General features: G+C 43.6%; 1 protein-coding gene across 34 annotated transcripts in view; it reads left to right on the top strand.

Annotated features, from left to right (window-relative positions):
• Zbtb20 (zinc finger and BTB domain containing 20) overlaps positions 1 to 18515 on the top strand; it is a 726359-nt gene that overhangs the window by 701760 nt on the left and 6084 nt on the right. For all 34 annotated transcript variants that reach the window (XM_029544669.1, XM_029544691.1, XM_029544687.1 and 31 more), the window contains one exon: positions 9846 to 11450. In XM_029544669.1, the coding sequence (XP_029400529.1) occupies positions 9846 to 11450 (1605 nt within the window). The remainder of the gene's footprint in view (positions 1 to 9845; positions 11451 to 18515) is intronic.

The raw sequence follows: 18515 nt of genomic DNA on the forward strand, positions 1-18515 counted from the left end.
AGAATGGACGAAATGGTTTCCTTCAGTCTTACAGATATCCTTAGGATCATCAAGGATAAGGTGGGATTGCGGTTACACAGAAAGCATTCCTCTGGCGCTGAGTCATGGCGTTTATGTGTAGACCTAACAGTCTGAGTCCTGTCCCACATCCCATTAGGTAGCAGGAGAACCAACTCCCAAGAGTTGTCCCTCTGATCTCCACACATGCTCTGAGACACAAATGCCTGCACACAGAAACACATCGCAGACAGATGGATGGACAGGCAGACAGACAGACAGACAAGACTGACGAAAAGATCTTTTAAATATGTTTGGGTTATACAAGAAGGGAGTGGAGGACCAGTGAGGTGTTCGTAGAGTTAGCTTTTGTCTTCCATGGTAGGCTATACTCTTTCTTTTTAACCTCTCCATTTTCTGCAGATAAATGATGGGTTTCTTAATGAGCAGCTTGAGACATTTTTCATTTTTCCCTTTGTTTCCGTATTCTCTTTTGTTTGCACCCTCCCCCCTCCCCATCTCCAAGATGAAGTATCATTGTGTAGTAGCCCTCATTGTCCTAGAACTAGCTTTGTAGACCAGACTGGCCTTGAACTCACAGAAATCCACCTACCTCTCCCACCCGAGCCCTGGGATTAAAGGCATCTGCCATCACAGTCTGGCTTGTTTCCCCTTTTTTTAATTTGGAGGTTTGTTCTTTCCCTTTAATTTTTTTTTTTTTTTTTTTTTTTTTTTTTTTTTTTTAGCTTTCAGCTCTTGCAGAAGTAGGCTCAGCTGACAATCTCCTCTGGGTCTTTTCCTTCACGGAACCCAGCTGGGTTGTCTTTCTTCGTGGATGTTTCAGCAGCAGGAAGCCTGTGAGCTGGGTACTTGAAGGCTGTGGCATGCTGAGAGTTCTTACCAAGCCATGCTGCCTGGCTATATTGACTAAAACCATCAGTATAGGCCCATTGAGCAGAGATGGTACATTTCCTGGTTTTTTGTTTGTTTGTTTGTTTGTTTGTTTTTTGGCTGCAGTGTACATCAAAAGGGAGTCAACGTGCTTGAAGTAGAAATGCCCCAGGAAAGACTGCAAAGGCTTGGGGAGATTTTCCAATCTCCCCAAGTGGATTTGCCTAACTCTTCCTCATGGGAGAGCCAGAGGTAGGCCCTTCCCCAACCAGTTCTTCAAATGAGTAATTAAAGGGGCAACTCAGGGCCTTTGAGGAGCTCTGTGATGATGCTTTGCTGTAGCCCCACCTTAGAGTGGGAATCCCTGTCACTCAAGTAGAAAATGTAAATGCAGTGAGAACTGGATCTGGGAATACAAGGACCAAGCAGTAGCCTTCCACTGTCAGATACAAGATGGGTAATTACAGTAGTAGATAGACATACAGAGCAGCAAGCAACATCTTGTAAATGATGCAGACCCATTACCTCTCCTACTTAATCCCAGAGTCTGTAGGACAATAGGAAACCTACCCAACCCTTCTATGACCTATATAAACTGGAGATTTTTGGAGAAAGTGAAGAAAACTTGAACTTAAGCCCTACAGACATAATCACAGCTCTGAGTCAGTTTCCAGAGCTGAGCTGAAAGAATGCAAGGCAGAGCCACCACTTGAGGAAGTGCTCCATACACTACCTAAAAGATGTCCTGTTCATCTCGTCCTTCTCCAAAGGGACTGGCATCCTGGACCAGGACACCTGTGTATGGGGAAAGAAAGATGAGTAGAAATGTGCTCTACACACTGATTCAGGAGAGCACAGTATCTCTTCAGCTACCCAGTCAGAGTAAGGCCTTACAAAGATCAGGTGATTAATAGGGTTTGTGGCTCTAGTCTGATTCATGGTTGACTCTCAGATCTATCTTATGTGTCTTCCTCAAGTTCTGGAATGCGTGATTATGACAGGGATACTTAGCACCTGGCCAAATGGGCAGGTGAGAGCTGCCATTTCCTAGGAAAATAATAGATAAAATTAGTATGTCCCCAGAGGGTTTATAAAGATTAATCCCACCGTCAAGGACTCACAGGATGCCAGTGTGGGGATTCTCACTCAGCTTTTTTATTTGGTTTGTGCAAAAGACAGATGGATCTTGGAGAATGTTAATAGATTATTAAAAGTTTAGCCAAGTGATGACTTCAGTTGATTAATTTACAAGATGTAGTTTCATTGTTTGAGCAAATCAACATGTGCCCTGGTACTTTATAAACAGCCAATGATCTGGCAAGTCCCCTTTTCTCCATAAGACAAATGGCTAGGCCAGCAGTATACTTATACTGCAGTTCCTACTTCACAAGAGTATCATCTTCCTAGCCCAGCACCATAGTTTAATTTCCAAGGATCTCGATCCCATTTCCTTTCAGAGCTATGCCACTGCTCCTTTACGATGATGGCATGGCTGACTGGGCATGGCGAATGTAAAGTATCAAGGACTGTGGACATATTAACACACAAATTATTGTCAAAGGGTGGGAAGTGAAATTCAGGGCCTTGTCCCTCAGAGAAATTTCTAGGGCTCTCTGGTGTGGGGCATGTTAAGATCCCTTCTAAGGTAAAGGGTGAGATGCTTCAACTGGTGTTTCCTGGAACCAAAGGGAAAAGGAAAATAGTACAGTGTCTGTGTGGTTTTGCCTAGGAAACATGTCCTAAATCACAAGGAAGTTACACAAAGGTGAAACCTTCCTGCTCCTCATCGTAGTCTCCCTCAGCCTATATCTCTGATCATAGAGATCACCTCTCTCTGGGTCCCTGGACACTCAGCCTCAACCTCAGAGTCACACCTGAAGTCTCAGGCTTTCAGACTCACACTGAGCTGTGTCACCAAAATCCTGGTGTCCCCAGCCTGAGATGACCTCTCACAGAACTTCTCAACCTCCATAATTGCATGAGACAATTTCCACAGTAAATGCCCTTTCATATGTCTATACTAATAGTCTCCTCATTCTGTATCTCTGGAAAGTCCAGTTATGCACACAGATGATGTTGTTATACTAAAACTGAGTTTTTAGTTTATGTTTAGAATTGGTTCCCTAAGTTGTTGATTAATTACTTGTAGACTGATGTTTGATCATACTTTGCTGTGACCTAAAAGGATTTAGGTTGACTTTAACAATTCAGTAATTATTAAGGCGTGTTTTTATATAACAGCAGACAAACGAGGAATCAGAGTCAAGGTAAAGTAAGTTATTATTTATTATTATTATTATGTAATAAGTCTAGATGGATTTGTAAGTAGGAAAGCACATATTGAAGTCTACTCAGTTTCTGTAATGTGGCCTAAATCTTGACTAGACTCGAGGCTCCTTTCTAAGCAGAGCTGAGAGAGCACAATCGGTTTTTTTATACCAGCAGATTTCAGTAAGAGCAGAGCAGAGTGCTGTTGCCACAACCTGCTAAGGGGATCTAAGTTGATTAGTTAATATGGTTCAAATAGAGAAGGTCTCTTTGGATGAATTTGCTTTAGATTTCAGCTCATTCACATTTACACTAGGGAATTCTCGGTAAATATTTCACCAATGATCTAGTGAAAATCCAAGCAACCCCCACAGCAGCTTTAAGCATAAGTCAGTTGTTTATAATTTCAGCATGGAGCCAGCAAAGCTTCCTTCTTCCCTCTTGGGATCACAGCAGCCTTGGTTTGAAGTAGGCAAGCCAGAGAGACCTGAGCTAAGTGAAGACCGACGAGAGAGAGACCCATCCACAAAGCTCCCGGGGTTCTCCCTGTGGGCCTAAGACTCCAACAGTGATGGAAAGCCAGCTTCAGCCTTCAGACAGACTAGAAAAGAAATTAGACTAGAAATGGAAAAGGAAATTAGAAGTGAAATGTTTGTCTAGAGTTGGGGGTGGCCTTAGTGTCATAGAACAAGTGGTATTCCCCCAGTTTTACTTCCCTGTTGCCCATACATAACCCTTCATAAGAACAGAAACGTGAGGATGGAAACTGAGGAGGGAAGGGGGGGAGAAGGAGAGAAAGGGGAGAGGAGACTAGAGAAGAGAGGGGAGGGAGGGAACAGAGTGGCAAAGAGAACAGGGCAGCGAAGAGAAAAGAGCAGAAGGGGAGGATGAAGGAAGGAAGGAGGAAGAAGAGGGAAGGGCAGAAAAGAGGGGGATTATAGCACTTTCAGCTGACCGTATTCCACATTCATTGTCTTGCGTGAATTGGAAGTGTATATTGGATTTGCTTTATCCGTGTACTATAATATCTCATTTTAACATTTAAAAAATAGTCAGAGGTATCTCATCCCCTAATTCTTCCATAAATTTCTAATAACTGTCAGAAGAAATGTGCCCTGCTAAAAAACGAAATCCAATCAAACCTTGCTCAGAGATTGCCTTCAACCATGGAAACAACATCCCCAACTCCCGCAGCTCCGTTCTAACCACCCTCGGACCTCCTTACCCACATTCCTCTGAGTCTTACCCCGTTACTGTTAACCACCCTTTTCTAAGACAACTTTTTATTGAAGATTGTTTATGTTGTCGTATAAAACATTACCAGCTCCAGGCTGGGGGAAGATAAAGCGCTTGTCACATAAATGTAAAGGCCTTGGAGCAAATTCCCAGAAGCTATGTAAAGCCTTGGGCAGCAGCCTCGGGGTGTAAGAACAGCGTTCCTGAGAGGACTAAAAGGACCGCAGTGCTTGAGGCTGGACTGTGGAGCCTGGCCCCCTAGCTCTACCAGTCCAAGTACTGAGTAACCGACCTCCTCCGAGCCCTACTTTTGATTTAGACCTGTTGGCTTGATCAACACTGGGGTTAATTTGAGCACTAGTATTTCCTCCTTTCTCCAGCCATGCCTTCCCATCCCCCTCTCCCACCCCTCCCCTGCACCTTCCCCTTCCCCTCCTCAGTTTTATATATCCCTTTGCTCTCCTGCCTGAGAAAGAACTGGATTTCACACCTAATTAAAAAAGATTGTATTGCCTGCTGTTCCCTTTCTTCTCCGTTTTCTCTGATTCTCAGGCAGCTTTTCATTCTCATGCTAAGTCCTAGCCCTGGACCCCTGCAGCTTACAGGACAGGCAGGGGCAAAGTTCCTATAAAACAGCACCAAGCCCTCCACCGCCCGACCGCAGGCAGATTTCCCCTCGGGGACTCAGCCCTGCCTCTGCATCATCTCTTGTGCTCAGGAACAGTCAGTTGGAATAATTACATCCTCGAGGTCCTTAGGACAGATTCTTGAATGTTCCCAGGGAGTGTCATCACAGACTGACTTTTTTACTCTAGTACAAAGCCAGGTGGGTAGGATATTCTTTTAAGAAAATATGAAGAGATCTATTTTTAATAACAGTTTTGTCATGCCACTATGGGCTTTCTTACAGCAAGTGATGTGGCGTTTTCAAATACACAAAAATCTATGTAAAGTTGTATAGTTTTTGAAGAGTTGGGGTTTCCTGGGGAGGGAGGTTAGTTGGTTTGGGGGTGTCTGGGTTGTTTTTTTTTTTTTTTTTTTTTTCCTTGCTTATTTTGAATAGCCCAGATGCCTATTCAGTGCCAATCTTAGGAAGAATGGACTTAGCATTTTCACACCATTCCTTCCTATACAGTTCTTGAATACCATCTAATCAAGATTTGTTTTCAATGGGGGACAAATCTACAGTAGGCTATTTCAAATGTATTCCATTGGAATCTATACGTTAATGCCCACTGGATGAAAAGGACATGCTCACAAAAGCCTGGACTTTGCCTCACTGTGGCAGAAACTTTCCCACTGTATTCGAGTTAAAAATAAAAGCAAGCCTGGGAAAGGAATTGCCTCTGCATTGTATGCTGGAGGATAGAGGCATGCCTGAATGGAGAGGCAAAGTTTCTCCATCGCATCTGTACCACCACCAGCGAAAGAGAAGCCAGCCTTTCATGGCAGCCCACTGCAGTGGGGGCCAAGTGTACTCAGGGAGATGTTTAGAGTCTTGTCCATACAAATCCAGATGGCTGATAAGGTTGGCTTGTATCTGCACAAGGGTTTACATTTGCCTCTCTGGTATTCAGTGAAACTGATTAGACTCATATAGAATATTTAGCAAATAACCTGGTTGTTTAGATTGGCTAAATCTTCAGTCAAACAAGCAGATTTTTCTCATGAAGTTGTTCTTGTGCATGTGCATGCATGCATGTGTGAATATGTAAGATGAAATAGGTTTTTAATACTATTTTAATACCCCCCCTCTCAAATGAGAATGAGAAAGGTCCTAGATCCTTGGCAATTAAAGTGCCACTCCTCAGAGCACCAAGAAGTGTGGATTCTAATCCCAACTCTGCTAGTTCTTGCTGAACTTTGATGAAATCAGGTAGAAACTTTTAGAACCATAACATTCTCTTACCTCAAACAGAAACAGCAATCTCTACCTGTGTAGAAAGAGAAGTGTGCTAATAAGGAGCCCACCCTGCCCAGAAATGTTGATTTTCCTCCCATCAGTATATAGCTATTTAACTGTGCTGCTTGATATCTGTTGCATGCTCTCACATGTATGTGTATATGTTTAAGCTACAGTGAAGTCTGGAGGCCTAGAAGCCAAAGGCTGGAGGCAGATCTTTTTAACTTTTAAGTTGAGAGCTGATGGTTGAAGCAGCTGTATGGACCCTTGATGCCAGCTCCCATCGAGAGACAAAGCATGTGATGTCGTGGAACTCTGAAGAGAGCAATCCAGAGCCATAACACTTGGGTTCATATACCAGCTCTTCCACTATCTACCCGTGCAGCTTTGAGCACATTGCATGATTTCTCAGCCTGGTATATAAGTGAGGATAGTAATACAGTCTGTTCCCCATGGTTACTCAGAATTAAATAGTATAATATGCATAGAGTGGTTTGGATAGTGTTTGACAGATAATAAGGCTTGAAGAAAAGTTTGCCCTTATCATTTTCCTTCTATAAATGCATATATCTAGAATATAAAATTCAGCAAGATGCTAGAACATGATCTACTGACTCAATTCCTGGACAGCCATTCCTGAATTATTAGTATCTTCATTTGGGGATATATTTTGTAATAACATATATATTGGGGGTTTGCCATAATCATTCAATTATGCAACTAGAATTTTATGATTACATGAAAAATACAGTATAATACAGTCTTTCAGGCACATAATAAACCTGATGGAAAGTGAAAGAGGTTGCATCACTGAATGATACAAGAGCTTAGAGCATTTGTTATGCTTGGAGGATCATGAGAGGGGTCATGTAGAAAGTGGGGTAGATAGATCAGGGACTTCCCTAAGCAGGCCCTTGTTCTAAAGCAGAGGAGAAAGAAGCTGAGAGGCAGACACACCTGCTGTGCACAGCGAGGTCCTCTGGGGTTGCTCACTACAGAACAGAGACCTACATTACAACTGATGTTCTAGAACGTACTGTGCAGGCCACTTGATTCACCTGATAGCTTAGCTATGTATTCATAATTTTCTCACCATTGTTGCCAAATACATGACAAACAGAACAATCCTTGAGGAAGTGTCCTAGACTGATAAAGACCCTGACCCAAAGTCACTAGAGGAGGAAAGGGTTTATGATGTTTCACAGGTTAGAGGCCATTACCAAGGACAGCCAAGGCAGGAATGAAGAAGGGAAATTTGGTCAGAATATATTGTATAAAAAAATATTTTCAATTAAAAAAGCAAAGATAGGAAGGAAGAAGTCTTTGGGAGGAGCTGCAGCAGAACCAGCAGGAGCAATGTGTTGTGGTTTGAATAAGAATGGCCCCCATAGACTTAAGTATTTGAATGCTTAGGCAGCAGGAAGTGGCCCTATTTGAGAATCTTTTGGAGCTATGGCTTTGTTAAAGTAGGTGTGGCCTTATTGGAGGAAGGGTCTCACTGGGGAAGGGCTTTCAAAAGACCAAGCCCAGCCAAGCGTCTCTCTCCTGCTGCCAGTTCAGATGTGGAACTCTCCACTACTTCTCCAGCACCAAATATGCCTCTGTACCTCCACAGTGATAATGGACTAAACCTCTGGAACTGTAAGCAAGCCCAGATTGAATGCTTTATTTTATAAGAGTTGCCTTGGTCATAGCATCTCTTCACAACAATAGAGCACTGACTAAGACAACTTGCTTCCCCAGCTCCTGCTCAGCCGCATTTCTCTTACTACCCCAAACCATCTGCCCAGTGCTGGCAAAGCTCTCCTTCATCAATTAGCAATCAAGAAAATGCCCAATAAAAATGGGTTAATCTGATGGATGCCATTCCTCAAATGGGATTCTCTCCCTTGGTGTCTGGCCTATTTCAAGTTGACAAAAACCAACTAGCACTGGGAAGAAAGATTTGTCTTGGCTCGTGGTTTCAGAAGGTTCAACCCATGCTTTCTCTTGGTCCCATTGTAATGAACACATATGGCAGGACACAGAGATAAGCTCATCATACACAGGAAGCAGATAGAGAAAATCCAAGAAGCCATGGCAAGATACAGTCCCAAAGGGCACATCGCCAGTGATTACTTCCTCCAACCAAGCTGTACCTCTGACGGTTAACCACCTCCCCCAAATAGCATCTTTTTATGAAATCTATGAAGGGCTTAGTTTAATTCATTAACTCCGACCCCTCATAATCTAATTATCAGTGATAATGCCCTCATAGACAGAACTAGAAGTGTTCCTTACTAATCTTTTAGGCACCCTTTAATCCAATCATGTTTTCTGTCAAAATAAAAGTTGTGAAGTTACAAGTATGGTTCTGACTGAAGAATGGCTCATGGAAAGGTATTCTTCAGAGACGTCTGAGGGGTGATGTAGGAAAACGGGAAATCCCTGGGACTGTGCCATAGCCATCTGCTTTCTTCTCAGTATGGAATGGTGTTAACAACATTGTCACCTGTGTAGACAGTCTGGAACATAGGGGTGGCAGTCGGTCAGATGAGCAGAGCCTCCAGAGATTATTTTCTCCCTTCTGGGAACAGTGTAAAAGTTCTGCAAAACACCCTATTGCTCAGATTAAGTTAATGCATTACCTCCAGTGTACTCCTGCTCTCCTGGTCTAATTATTTACTCTAAGCACCCATCTTAAATGATAAATGTGATCCACCTAGCATGATCCCACTCAGCACATCCACTCTGGCCTTCAAAGCATTCCTTCTTTCTGGGAGTGGTGGCACAAGCACTCGTTTAATTCTGGAGGCAGAGGCAGGAGGATCTCTGAGTTCGAGGCCAGCCTAGTCTACTTGTGAGTTCCAGGACAGCCTGAGTGGCACAGTGAGAGCCTGTCTCAAGAAACACACAATGAAACCCTTTCCTCAGCAGCAGCAGCAGCAGCAGCAGCAGCAGCAGCAGCAGCAGCAGCAGCAGCCGAATCCCACAGATCTCTCATCTGAGAGAGTGTGCAGACTGTCAAGGGTGGTAGGAGAGAAGAGATACAGAAGCAGCCAGAAAGTGGGTATCATTGCTGCCTACTGATAGAATAAGAAGTGTCCGTAACTTGAGGGCAGGAATTCAAGTTTCCCAGAAGGCTTGGGATTAGTACTGTCCAGAGTGAGGCAGGGTGGAGTGGTCTTTGCACCATTCTACAGTTAAAGGAATAGCAGGCAACAACCCATCTGGTGGTTATCCTATTAGAAAACAACATCGCCTGAATTTCTTCACACTTGATCTTAGCCAAAAGGCTGGGAAGCAATTCACATGAATTTCTTGTGGATCCATATGAATGCAATATCCAAAGTAGCTAGGATATTAAGTCCAGAGGTGTGGGGGGTGGGGGAGGGAACTCAAGACATTGTTTGCCTAGGCTGTGTGTGCAGTATCCCCAGCTTTCTCCCCGCTTGTGTGTGCATCTGCCAGGTGGGTGGTTCTGGCTTTACTCTTCTAAGACCCGAGTTAGAAACGCCATCAGCTATGTATGACTGTGTGCCCTGTCTTGTATTTGCCTCACTAACTACAGGTGACATCAGTTGCAAGGGGATGACCGAGCGCATTCACAGCATCAACCTTCACAACTTCAGCAATTCCGTGCTCGAGACCCTCAACGAGCAGCGCAACCGTGGCCACTTCTGTGACGTGACGGTTCGCATCCACGGGAGCATGCTGCGCGCACATCGCTGCGTGCTGGCAGCCGGCAGCCCCTTCTTCCAAGACAAGCTGCTGCTGGGCTACAGCGACATCGAAATCCCGTCAGTGGTGTCCGTGCAGTCGGTGCAAAAGCTCATTGACTTCATGTACAGCGGTGTGCTGAGAGTCTCACAGTCGGAAGCTCTGCAGATCCTCACAGCCGCCAGCATCCTGCAGATCAAAACAGTCATAGATGAGTGCACGCGCATCGTGTCGCAGAACGTGGGCGATGTGTTCCCAGGCATCCAAGATTCTGGCCAGGACACACCAAGAGGCACACCAGAGTCAGGCACATCTGGCCAGAGCAGTGACACGGAATCAGGCTACCTGCAGAGCCACCCACAGCATAGTGTGGACCGAATCTACTCGGCACTCTATGCTTGCTCCATGCAGAATGGCAGCGGCGAGCGCTCCTTCTACAGTGGTGCAGTGGTCAGCCACCACGAAACTGCTCTCGGCCTGCCCCGCGACCACCACATGGAAGACCCCAGCTGGATCACACGCATCCATGAGCGCTCCCAGCAAATGGAGCGCTACCTGTCCACCACCCCTGAGACCACGCACTGCCGCAAGCAGCCCCGGCCTGTGCGCATCCAGACCCTGGTGGGTAACATCCACATCAAGCAGGAAATGGAAGATGACTATGACTACTATGGGCAGCAAAGGGTGCAGATCCTAGAACGCAATGAATCCGAGGAGTGCACAGAAGACACTGACCAGGCAGAGGGCACAGAGAGCGAGCCCAAAGGTGAAAGCTTTGATTCTGGGGTCAGCTCCTCCATAGGCACTGAACCTGACTCAGTGGAGCAACAGTTTGGGGCAGCAGCCCCAAGGGACGGTCAGGCGGAACCCGCCCAACCTGAGCAAGCAGCAGAAGCCCCAGCTGAGAGCAGTGCCCAGCCAAACCAGCTAGAACCAGGTGCCTCCTCTCCCGAGAGAAGCAACGAGGCAGAGATGGACAACACAGTCATCACTGTCAGTAACAGCTCCGATAAGGGCGTCCTACAGCAGCCTTCCGTCAACACATCCATCGGGCAGCCATTGCCAAGTACCCAGCTCTATTTACGCCAGACAGAAACCCTCACCAGCAACCTGAGGATGCCTCTGACCTTGACCAGCAACACACAGGTCATTGGCACCGCTGGCAACACCTATCTGCCAGCCCTCTTCACTACCCAGCCCGCGGGCAGTGGCCCCAAGCCTTTTCTCTTCAGCCTGCCGCAGCCCCTGACAGGCCAGCAGACCCAGTTTGTGACAGTGTCCCAGCCCGGCCTGTCCACCTTTACTGCACAGCTGCCAGCGCCACAGCCCCTGGCCTCATCTGCAGGCCACAGCACAGCCAGTGGGCAAGGCGACAAAAAGCCTTATGAGTGCACTCTCTGCAACAAGACTTTCACAGCCAAACAGAACTACGTCAAGCACATGTTCGTACATACAGGTGAGTGCCCCTTCTCTGAAGGCTTGGCAGCAGGGTGTGGAGGGCCAGCTGTGGAATCAACAGAGCAAAATGACGCATAGAAGGGAAGGGATAATGTCATCTTTCAGATACCAAAGAAACCCCACCATGGGCCCCCTTTAGAAAGAAGTCTAGCTGTACCTATCATAAGAATAAAGTACTCCCAAGTCACAAAAATCCTTTATGGGAAAGGCATAACCTATATTCAAGTACCTGAGTTTTGGAGGTGACATAGTATAGTTTCAAAGCTTGCTCTGTGGAGACAGATTGCTGGGCCTGGAATTCAGGCCCAGTTCCTTACTACCAAACTGTGCCACCTTGGTAGAAATTACCTAATACTTTAAACTTTGACTTCCAAAAGGAGGAGGGGGGAGATAAACAGATGGATGGATGGATAGATAGATGGTTAGATGATAGATAGATAGATAGATAATAGATAAATAGATTGTTTAGATAGATGGATGGATGGATAGATAGATGGTTAGATGATAGATAGATAGATAGATAATAGATAAATAGATTGTTTAGATAGATGGATGGATGGATAGATAGATAGAGAATAGTAGTGACATGTCTTCCTTGTGCTGCCTCTGAGAACTATATTGATTAACATATATGACTTAAAGGTGTTCCTAGCATACATAGTAAATAGTTATAGCTATTATTAGCATTATTTAGATGGCTGAGAGGAAAAAAAATAAGTTTATTCTGTTCCATAAATAAATAAATAAATTGGGCCACTGAAAGCTTTATGGGAAGTCTTTCAAATAAATAAAAGAAGTTGAAGAGTCCAAGGCATTCTGAGTTGTTTGCTTCTCCAAAGGAACTGGGCTCCTGTAACTAGGGGTCTTTAAAGAGAGAATGGATAGTTTCATGAAGATAATATCCCGAGACTTGGAAAAGATAGTGGTTCACTGGAGCCTACCACTCCAGGGATAAAGAGCTCCAAACCTCAGAGGTTGCCCTTTCCTTAGCATCATGATGGGACACAAATAGAAATGCCTCCATATAAGACAGTGGTCCTCAACCTGTGGGTCCTGACCCCATTTGGGTTCGAACGATCCTCTCGCAAGACCATCAGAAAACACAGATATTTACGATTCATAACAGTAGCAAGATTGAAGTTATGAAGTAGTAATGAAAATAATTTGATGGTTGAGGCTCACCAGAACATGAGGAACTATATTAAAGGGTGGCAGAGTTAGGAACTAATGTTATAAAAGATTAGTTGAGAACTAATGGTATAAAAGATCATCTGTATGGCTATGACTTCTCATAGATTCTCTTCAAACTAGAATCACGACTGCAACATGATCATCATATTTTAAATTCTTACAAGAATCACTCTCCTGGCAAAGTTTTGAGTCTAGATTAGTAATGTTAAATAAAATCATTTGTCAGGAAATACTTACATACATGAGTCCTAATACAGAAAAACAAATTCACTCCTCAGAGCAGCCTTCTTCCCTACACTAGGCCAGTGTGAATTAGAGACATAGGGCATGAAGCACGTACATTCAGAGTGAGGGCTAGAAGAAAAGGGCAGCAGGTGAGAAGTAGAAGCATGGAACTGAGCAACTGGAACAGCACATTGCCTAGGCTGCGAGTTGCCTTCATCGCAGTTCAGTCCAAGTCAGGACGTGGTGTTAAGTCAGTGTGTGACTTTATGTCAATCACTGTGCTTGAGTCTTAGTGTTCATACCTCCAAATAAACACAGAGATTCAGTGCTTAATTTAGGAAGTAAACTGGGTGGTGATGTGTCACTGTGTTTACCTAGGGCGAAGGCGAACACAGCAATAACCTGAAACCAATCAAGTGAGTTAATGAAACAGCATCTTCAGCTGTGTAGTAGTTTATTACAAATGTGCTCTCAAGTTTTTCCCTTTTATTCAGAAAACAGCTGATCTAACAGCCATGAAATTAAAGATAAGCAGAAGTTGGGGGGGCATTTATGAAAGTCTCTCTGTAGTCAAAGTTGACTTTGCTAATCTTGGATCCATAAATCCCTTCTTTGCTCTTTGTGGCTGTCTTCTATAGTCATGTCAGATAGAAAACACATGCATCCATTGGTTCACAGATTCAAACAGGGCCTTAAATTTGCAATATAAAACTCTTGTCCTACCCAAAATTCTTTTCAATGAATAAAAGCATTTCTAGAGTCACCAAAGAATACTGTAGTTAATCCAAGTAAGTGCCTTTGCCAGTGATAAAAACAGCAATGGTTTTACACACCTATATATTACAGAAGCACAGAGCTATAGATAAAGTCATTCTTATAGACACGAGCTATACTCAAAGTGTGATTTGCACAACACAGTAAATGATTACATTCTTAAATAAATTCTGAAGCTATTTAAATGTATATAGTGCAGGTACTTCTGGAAACAATATTGTGCATGTGCCAACTAGGCATCTGGTTCTTATACCCTTTGCCCTTTCTCCTAGAGTTATTTGCCACTGGTAGTTTGGAAAGTCCACCCATATTTCAATATTGAACATGGAAGCAAAATAATTAGAGAAAAAGAAAGAGAACATGACACAACTCAGGTTCTTTCTCACTTCTCCCATCAAGAGACAAAACAAAGGTCAAAATAAAGGCTTGGGCGGGGCCCAGAGCCAGAGCTGGAGTTCAAAAGATAGACCTTGCTGTTGCCATGGATACCAGGGCAAACAACAGGGTGTCATAGAATTTATCTGGAAACTCCAGGTGGAACTTTCTTTTAAGATCCAAACTTAGGGCATTTTAGTTAAAAAAAAAAAATCTATAAATGAATATGGGCTAGCATATGTAGTTGCTTAGCAAATGTTTGTTGAGTGAGTATGTAAATGAATGTTCAAAAATGTGGACATGCTTTCCAGGAGAACTTAATTCAAGGAACTTATACATAAATGCATCCTTTTCTCTGCACGACTTTTAGATTTCTTTCTTTTAGAAAAATAGCTTTAGAATATATTGTGCAGTATCTATATTCCCACTTATGGCTTTTCACCAACAAATGATAGTTCTCTGGCTTTTTTCTGAATCATATGATCAACAGCCCATCCGTTGGTGATGTTTTTCAACCCATTGATATCCTTTGCACGGAAGATAATTCTGCTTGTTTCTTTGGAAACTCAGCTTTTTCAGCCATAAATTCAGTGGGAAAGAGTAATTGCTGTGGTTTGTCAGTGTTAGCAATAGGCTACTAAGAGAGACACAAGACAATGCTATTAGCATCCACATAGGAGTTGAACTGTTAAATCTCTCAAGATGGTGAATATGTGTTCAGAGGAGGAAAGCCTCGGTTTTACCTCTTTGTAACTAAGTGACTTTAAGTACTAGGCTGAACTGGCATCACATTTTTTTGGAGGTCTTAATAATAAGTTAACTGAGGATTGAGTAATAGATACAGAAGCATTTGACTATAAATGCTATAACTATCACTAACACCTAGGAATATATATTACAGAAACCCCATGCATTTTCCAGCATGATCAAGGACCTGTTGATGGTGGCAGGGAAGTTAGCAGGGTCGGGAGCTTATCTTACTCTTGGCTGTCATTTGTTGGGGTCTTGAAGGTGTCAGCACAAAAGAAACAGGAGATACCATTTTCTGGAGTGTTAAAATCCACTCCACTCACAATGCTGTAAGAAGTCAGATAATGGAGGAAACTGTTCCCCTAGATATTTAAAGTTCTGCTTTTCACAGACATATCTGAGTTGTCCATGAGCCGCAGCAGTGTTAATGTATATGTCCCCAGTTGGCAATCACTCCTAGACAGTCAGCAGGGAATAGGCAGAAAATTCAGCATAGCATGCCATCCATGTCCTCCTGTTCCATGCCCTCTTCACCAGACACCAAGAGCAACTGTGCAGCCAATGAAGTCACCATGCCATTGGGTCAGCCACATTCCCGCTGTTCATACCAAGCCTTTTCCTGTTTTCTGGTCCAGTCCTCTTTTTTTTTTTTCCCATTCAGAAACCTCTCTTTCCCCTTCTTCGGACTTTCTTGCTTTTTTTTTTTAGTACTCACCAAGCATCCTGTTTTGGTTTTCTGACACCCCACCCCTATCCCCAGCTACCCCCACCATGCTCACCCAAAGAAAAGGGTAGGCATTACCCTGCCTATGCTCCGTGTTAGTGTGTGGAACCGCCTCTTTCACTGACATGTATAAGAGTAGACCACACACTTCACCTTTGTTTGCTAGCGTCAGTAAAACAGCCTGCTTTAGGGATCGGCTGAAACATTGTTTTTGCTGTTTTGGTTTGGCTTCTGTTTAACTCAGGATCTGTTTCCTATGCAGTGTAGTGATTTCTCAGATGGTTTACTTCATCTTCAGTTCCTGCAGGCTGCAAGCAACAGTTTAGTTTTCCTTAAAATGACCTAGGTACCGCCTCATTAATTTTCAAAACAAGTTCACACATGCACTTTTTGAACCAAGTTCTAGATAAGGAGACCAAGGCTTAGAAAGCTTTAATAACATGCCCAAATCACTCAGCCAAGAAATGGAATTCATAGCAGACTCCTTCCCCAGAACGGATCACTTTAAAGTGAAGGGGCTCCTTTTGCCCACAACCCTTTATGTTATGGTTCGCATATCCTCTTTGCATTTTATGACGCTTCCTAACAACCCAGATTTGCTGACGTGACCTTAGGCTCCAACCCATAAAGCCATCTGAGACCGTTTATCATCTTAACCTCAGATTTTTCCACCTGCAGAGTGACAGTCTACAGACCACTCATTTCATGAACAGTGCCCCATTTCCTTGAAGGTTTGCTCTAAGTAATAGCTAGGGAGTAAGTGGATAGGAAATGTTATGATTCCTGCTGATTGATGTTTCAAATCTTTCCATGTACGGAGGGCAAGTGTGGGCAGATGACTGATATGCAAATACACCCAGGTCATTCAGGCAGTCCCTGAAATGCTCAGCCCTGCTATTGCTATTCCAGAGCTGCGGTGATTATAGAGAACACCTTCCTCTGACCAGCGCCTAGTTGCCTTGAGCACACTTTGCTTATTAACAACCACCCCATTTTGCTGTGGTAGGGCAGACAGCTGGGTACTTTGTCCTATTTAAAGTGTGGGAATGTCCAAGCATTGAGTGATTAAGCAGGTTGCCCTCAGGTCATTTGCTGGCAAGGCCAGGACTAGAGATCTCAGGGGTTGTTGACCACCCTGAGATGAAGACCAGTAAATCCACAGAGCCATAGTAAGTGCTTGGTCCAATTTATCACTTATAGAAGGCAAATCAAACCCAGAGAGATGAAAACATTTAAAAAGTCCAGGGTCACACAGATAATTACTGACATAACCATACTACATGCATACAAACAACCAATGCATATATGTGACAGAGGAGAAGATGACAACGGTGAAGAATCGATTTGTAGTAGGATTAGAAGGGTGTGAAAGCAAAGAGCTTTGATTGGTGACCTTGCCTGGAGGAAAAGCAGTCAGAAGGTGAATGTTCAAACAGCAAGAGCATTTTAACAGTTTCACCTTCCTAACAGGAAAATACTGTCTGCAATTTAAGGCACACACGCTTCCCAGGAAAGATGACAGTGGGCATGTTTTAAGAGATAGTTGACCAGCCTCTCATAGCCACTGTAAATTGTACTGAGGACACAAGGACAGCAAAGACCAGCTGAGCTGCAAGCATGTTTACAGCTGACAGCAGTGCCTCAACTAAAAATAACATACATGCTTGTCTCCAAAGGAATCTCTCATTTACAGAAACTTTACAAATGTAAACACTGTGTATAGGCAGAGCTCTTTAGCAATAAGCCTTCCCCAGATTCTCCTTTTTAATCTAAAAATTAAATTCTTCTCTTTTAGCCCTAGGGTCCTATACTTCATACTTCCCTGTTAGAGTGCTTTCATTCAAGTTCCCTTATGTTAGAAATACCAAGAAAGTTGTCTAATTAGAGAAAGTTCCATAAGGTGAAACATAAATATGAAGCATTTGATCTAGAACCTGGCATACTAAACATTCAGTGCATGGGTGTTCGTTTTCTTGCTATTCTTACCATGATACATCAGCGTACTTCAGAATGGAAAAATGAGAACAGTCAAGGCCCTTATTTAAATGAGAGTTGACTGAAGTTTAAGGAGTAGATCCCTTGGCCTGCTGCACATTCTCCAAGAAGGTCTCAGGCTTGGGGCTTCAGGCACCCTGAGGCAGATGCCTACTTGGGCTGTCAGCAATGAGATGGAAGAGGTAGATCATACACTTTAGAGAGGTTTTATCATCTGTCAAAATCAGTTGTTGAGAATCAATATTATTTTTTTAAAAAGCAAGTCTTTTAAACAATTATCCAAAGTGATGTCCCAGACCCATGTACTTTCAGGGGTTCCCCATGTCACCATCCAGTGACTATTCTTACCTTACTATTTTTAGCTAGCTAGATGATTTGGTTTCAGAGCCAATGGCAGCCAAAGCAGTAAACACACGAGAAGAAAGGGCTATGCCAGCTGGCTAAGAAAAAAAATAGAAAAGACTATTTTAGAAATTGACCTAAAAGTTCAAAAAGCATATGGAACCATTTAATGGGGGGGAGGGGGGAGGATGTAGCCTTGTAATAAGAATGCCATGCAACTATTCCCACACCACCCTTGGTGGTCTACAAAGTGATTCCATGTGTACTTCATGTCAACACCATCACAGGGAGGTAAGCAAGACGGTGTGCCTCAGAGGTTCTTGGTGATTTGTTGTGATGGTGCACAGGGTGGTGGTGCCTATGCTTGCACACGGCTCAGGATGCAATGGTTGCCCACCATCCATTCAGCTGCCACAGCCAGCGAGGTCACCCAGCAGGACAGGACAGCCAACACAGAACAAACAGCCAGTTCATTCTCAGGAAGATTTCTATCAGAGTCAATAATGTGGGCATTTACTAGGCCGAATAGTGGAAATGGAGACTTTCTGAAAAGAATCATCTTATAAAGCCAATATTCTCACTTCACAATGATTATAGCAAACCCCTCCCTCCAAAAGGTATTTCTCTTAACTCTTGTATTTGTTTGATAATATTAACTGGAAATATGTATATCTTCTATAATGTTAC

The sequence above is a fragment of the Mus pahari genome, chromosome 12 (assembly GCF_900095145.1).
Source record: "Mus pahari chromosome 12, PAHARI_EIJ_v1.1, whole genome shotgun sequence".
NCBI lineage: Eukaryota > Metazoa > Chordata > Mammalia > Rodentia > Muridae > Mus > Mus pahari.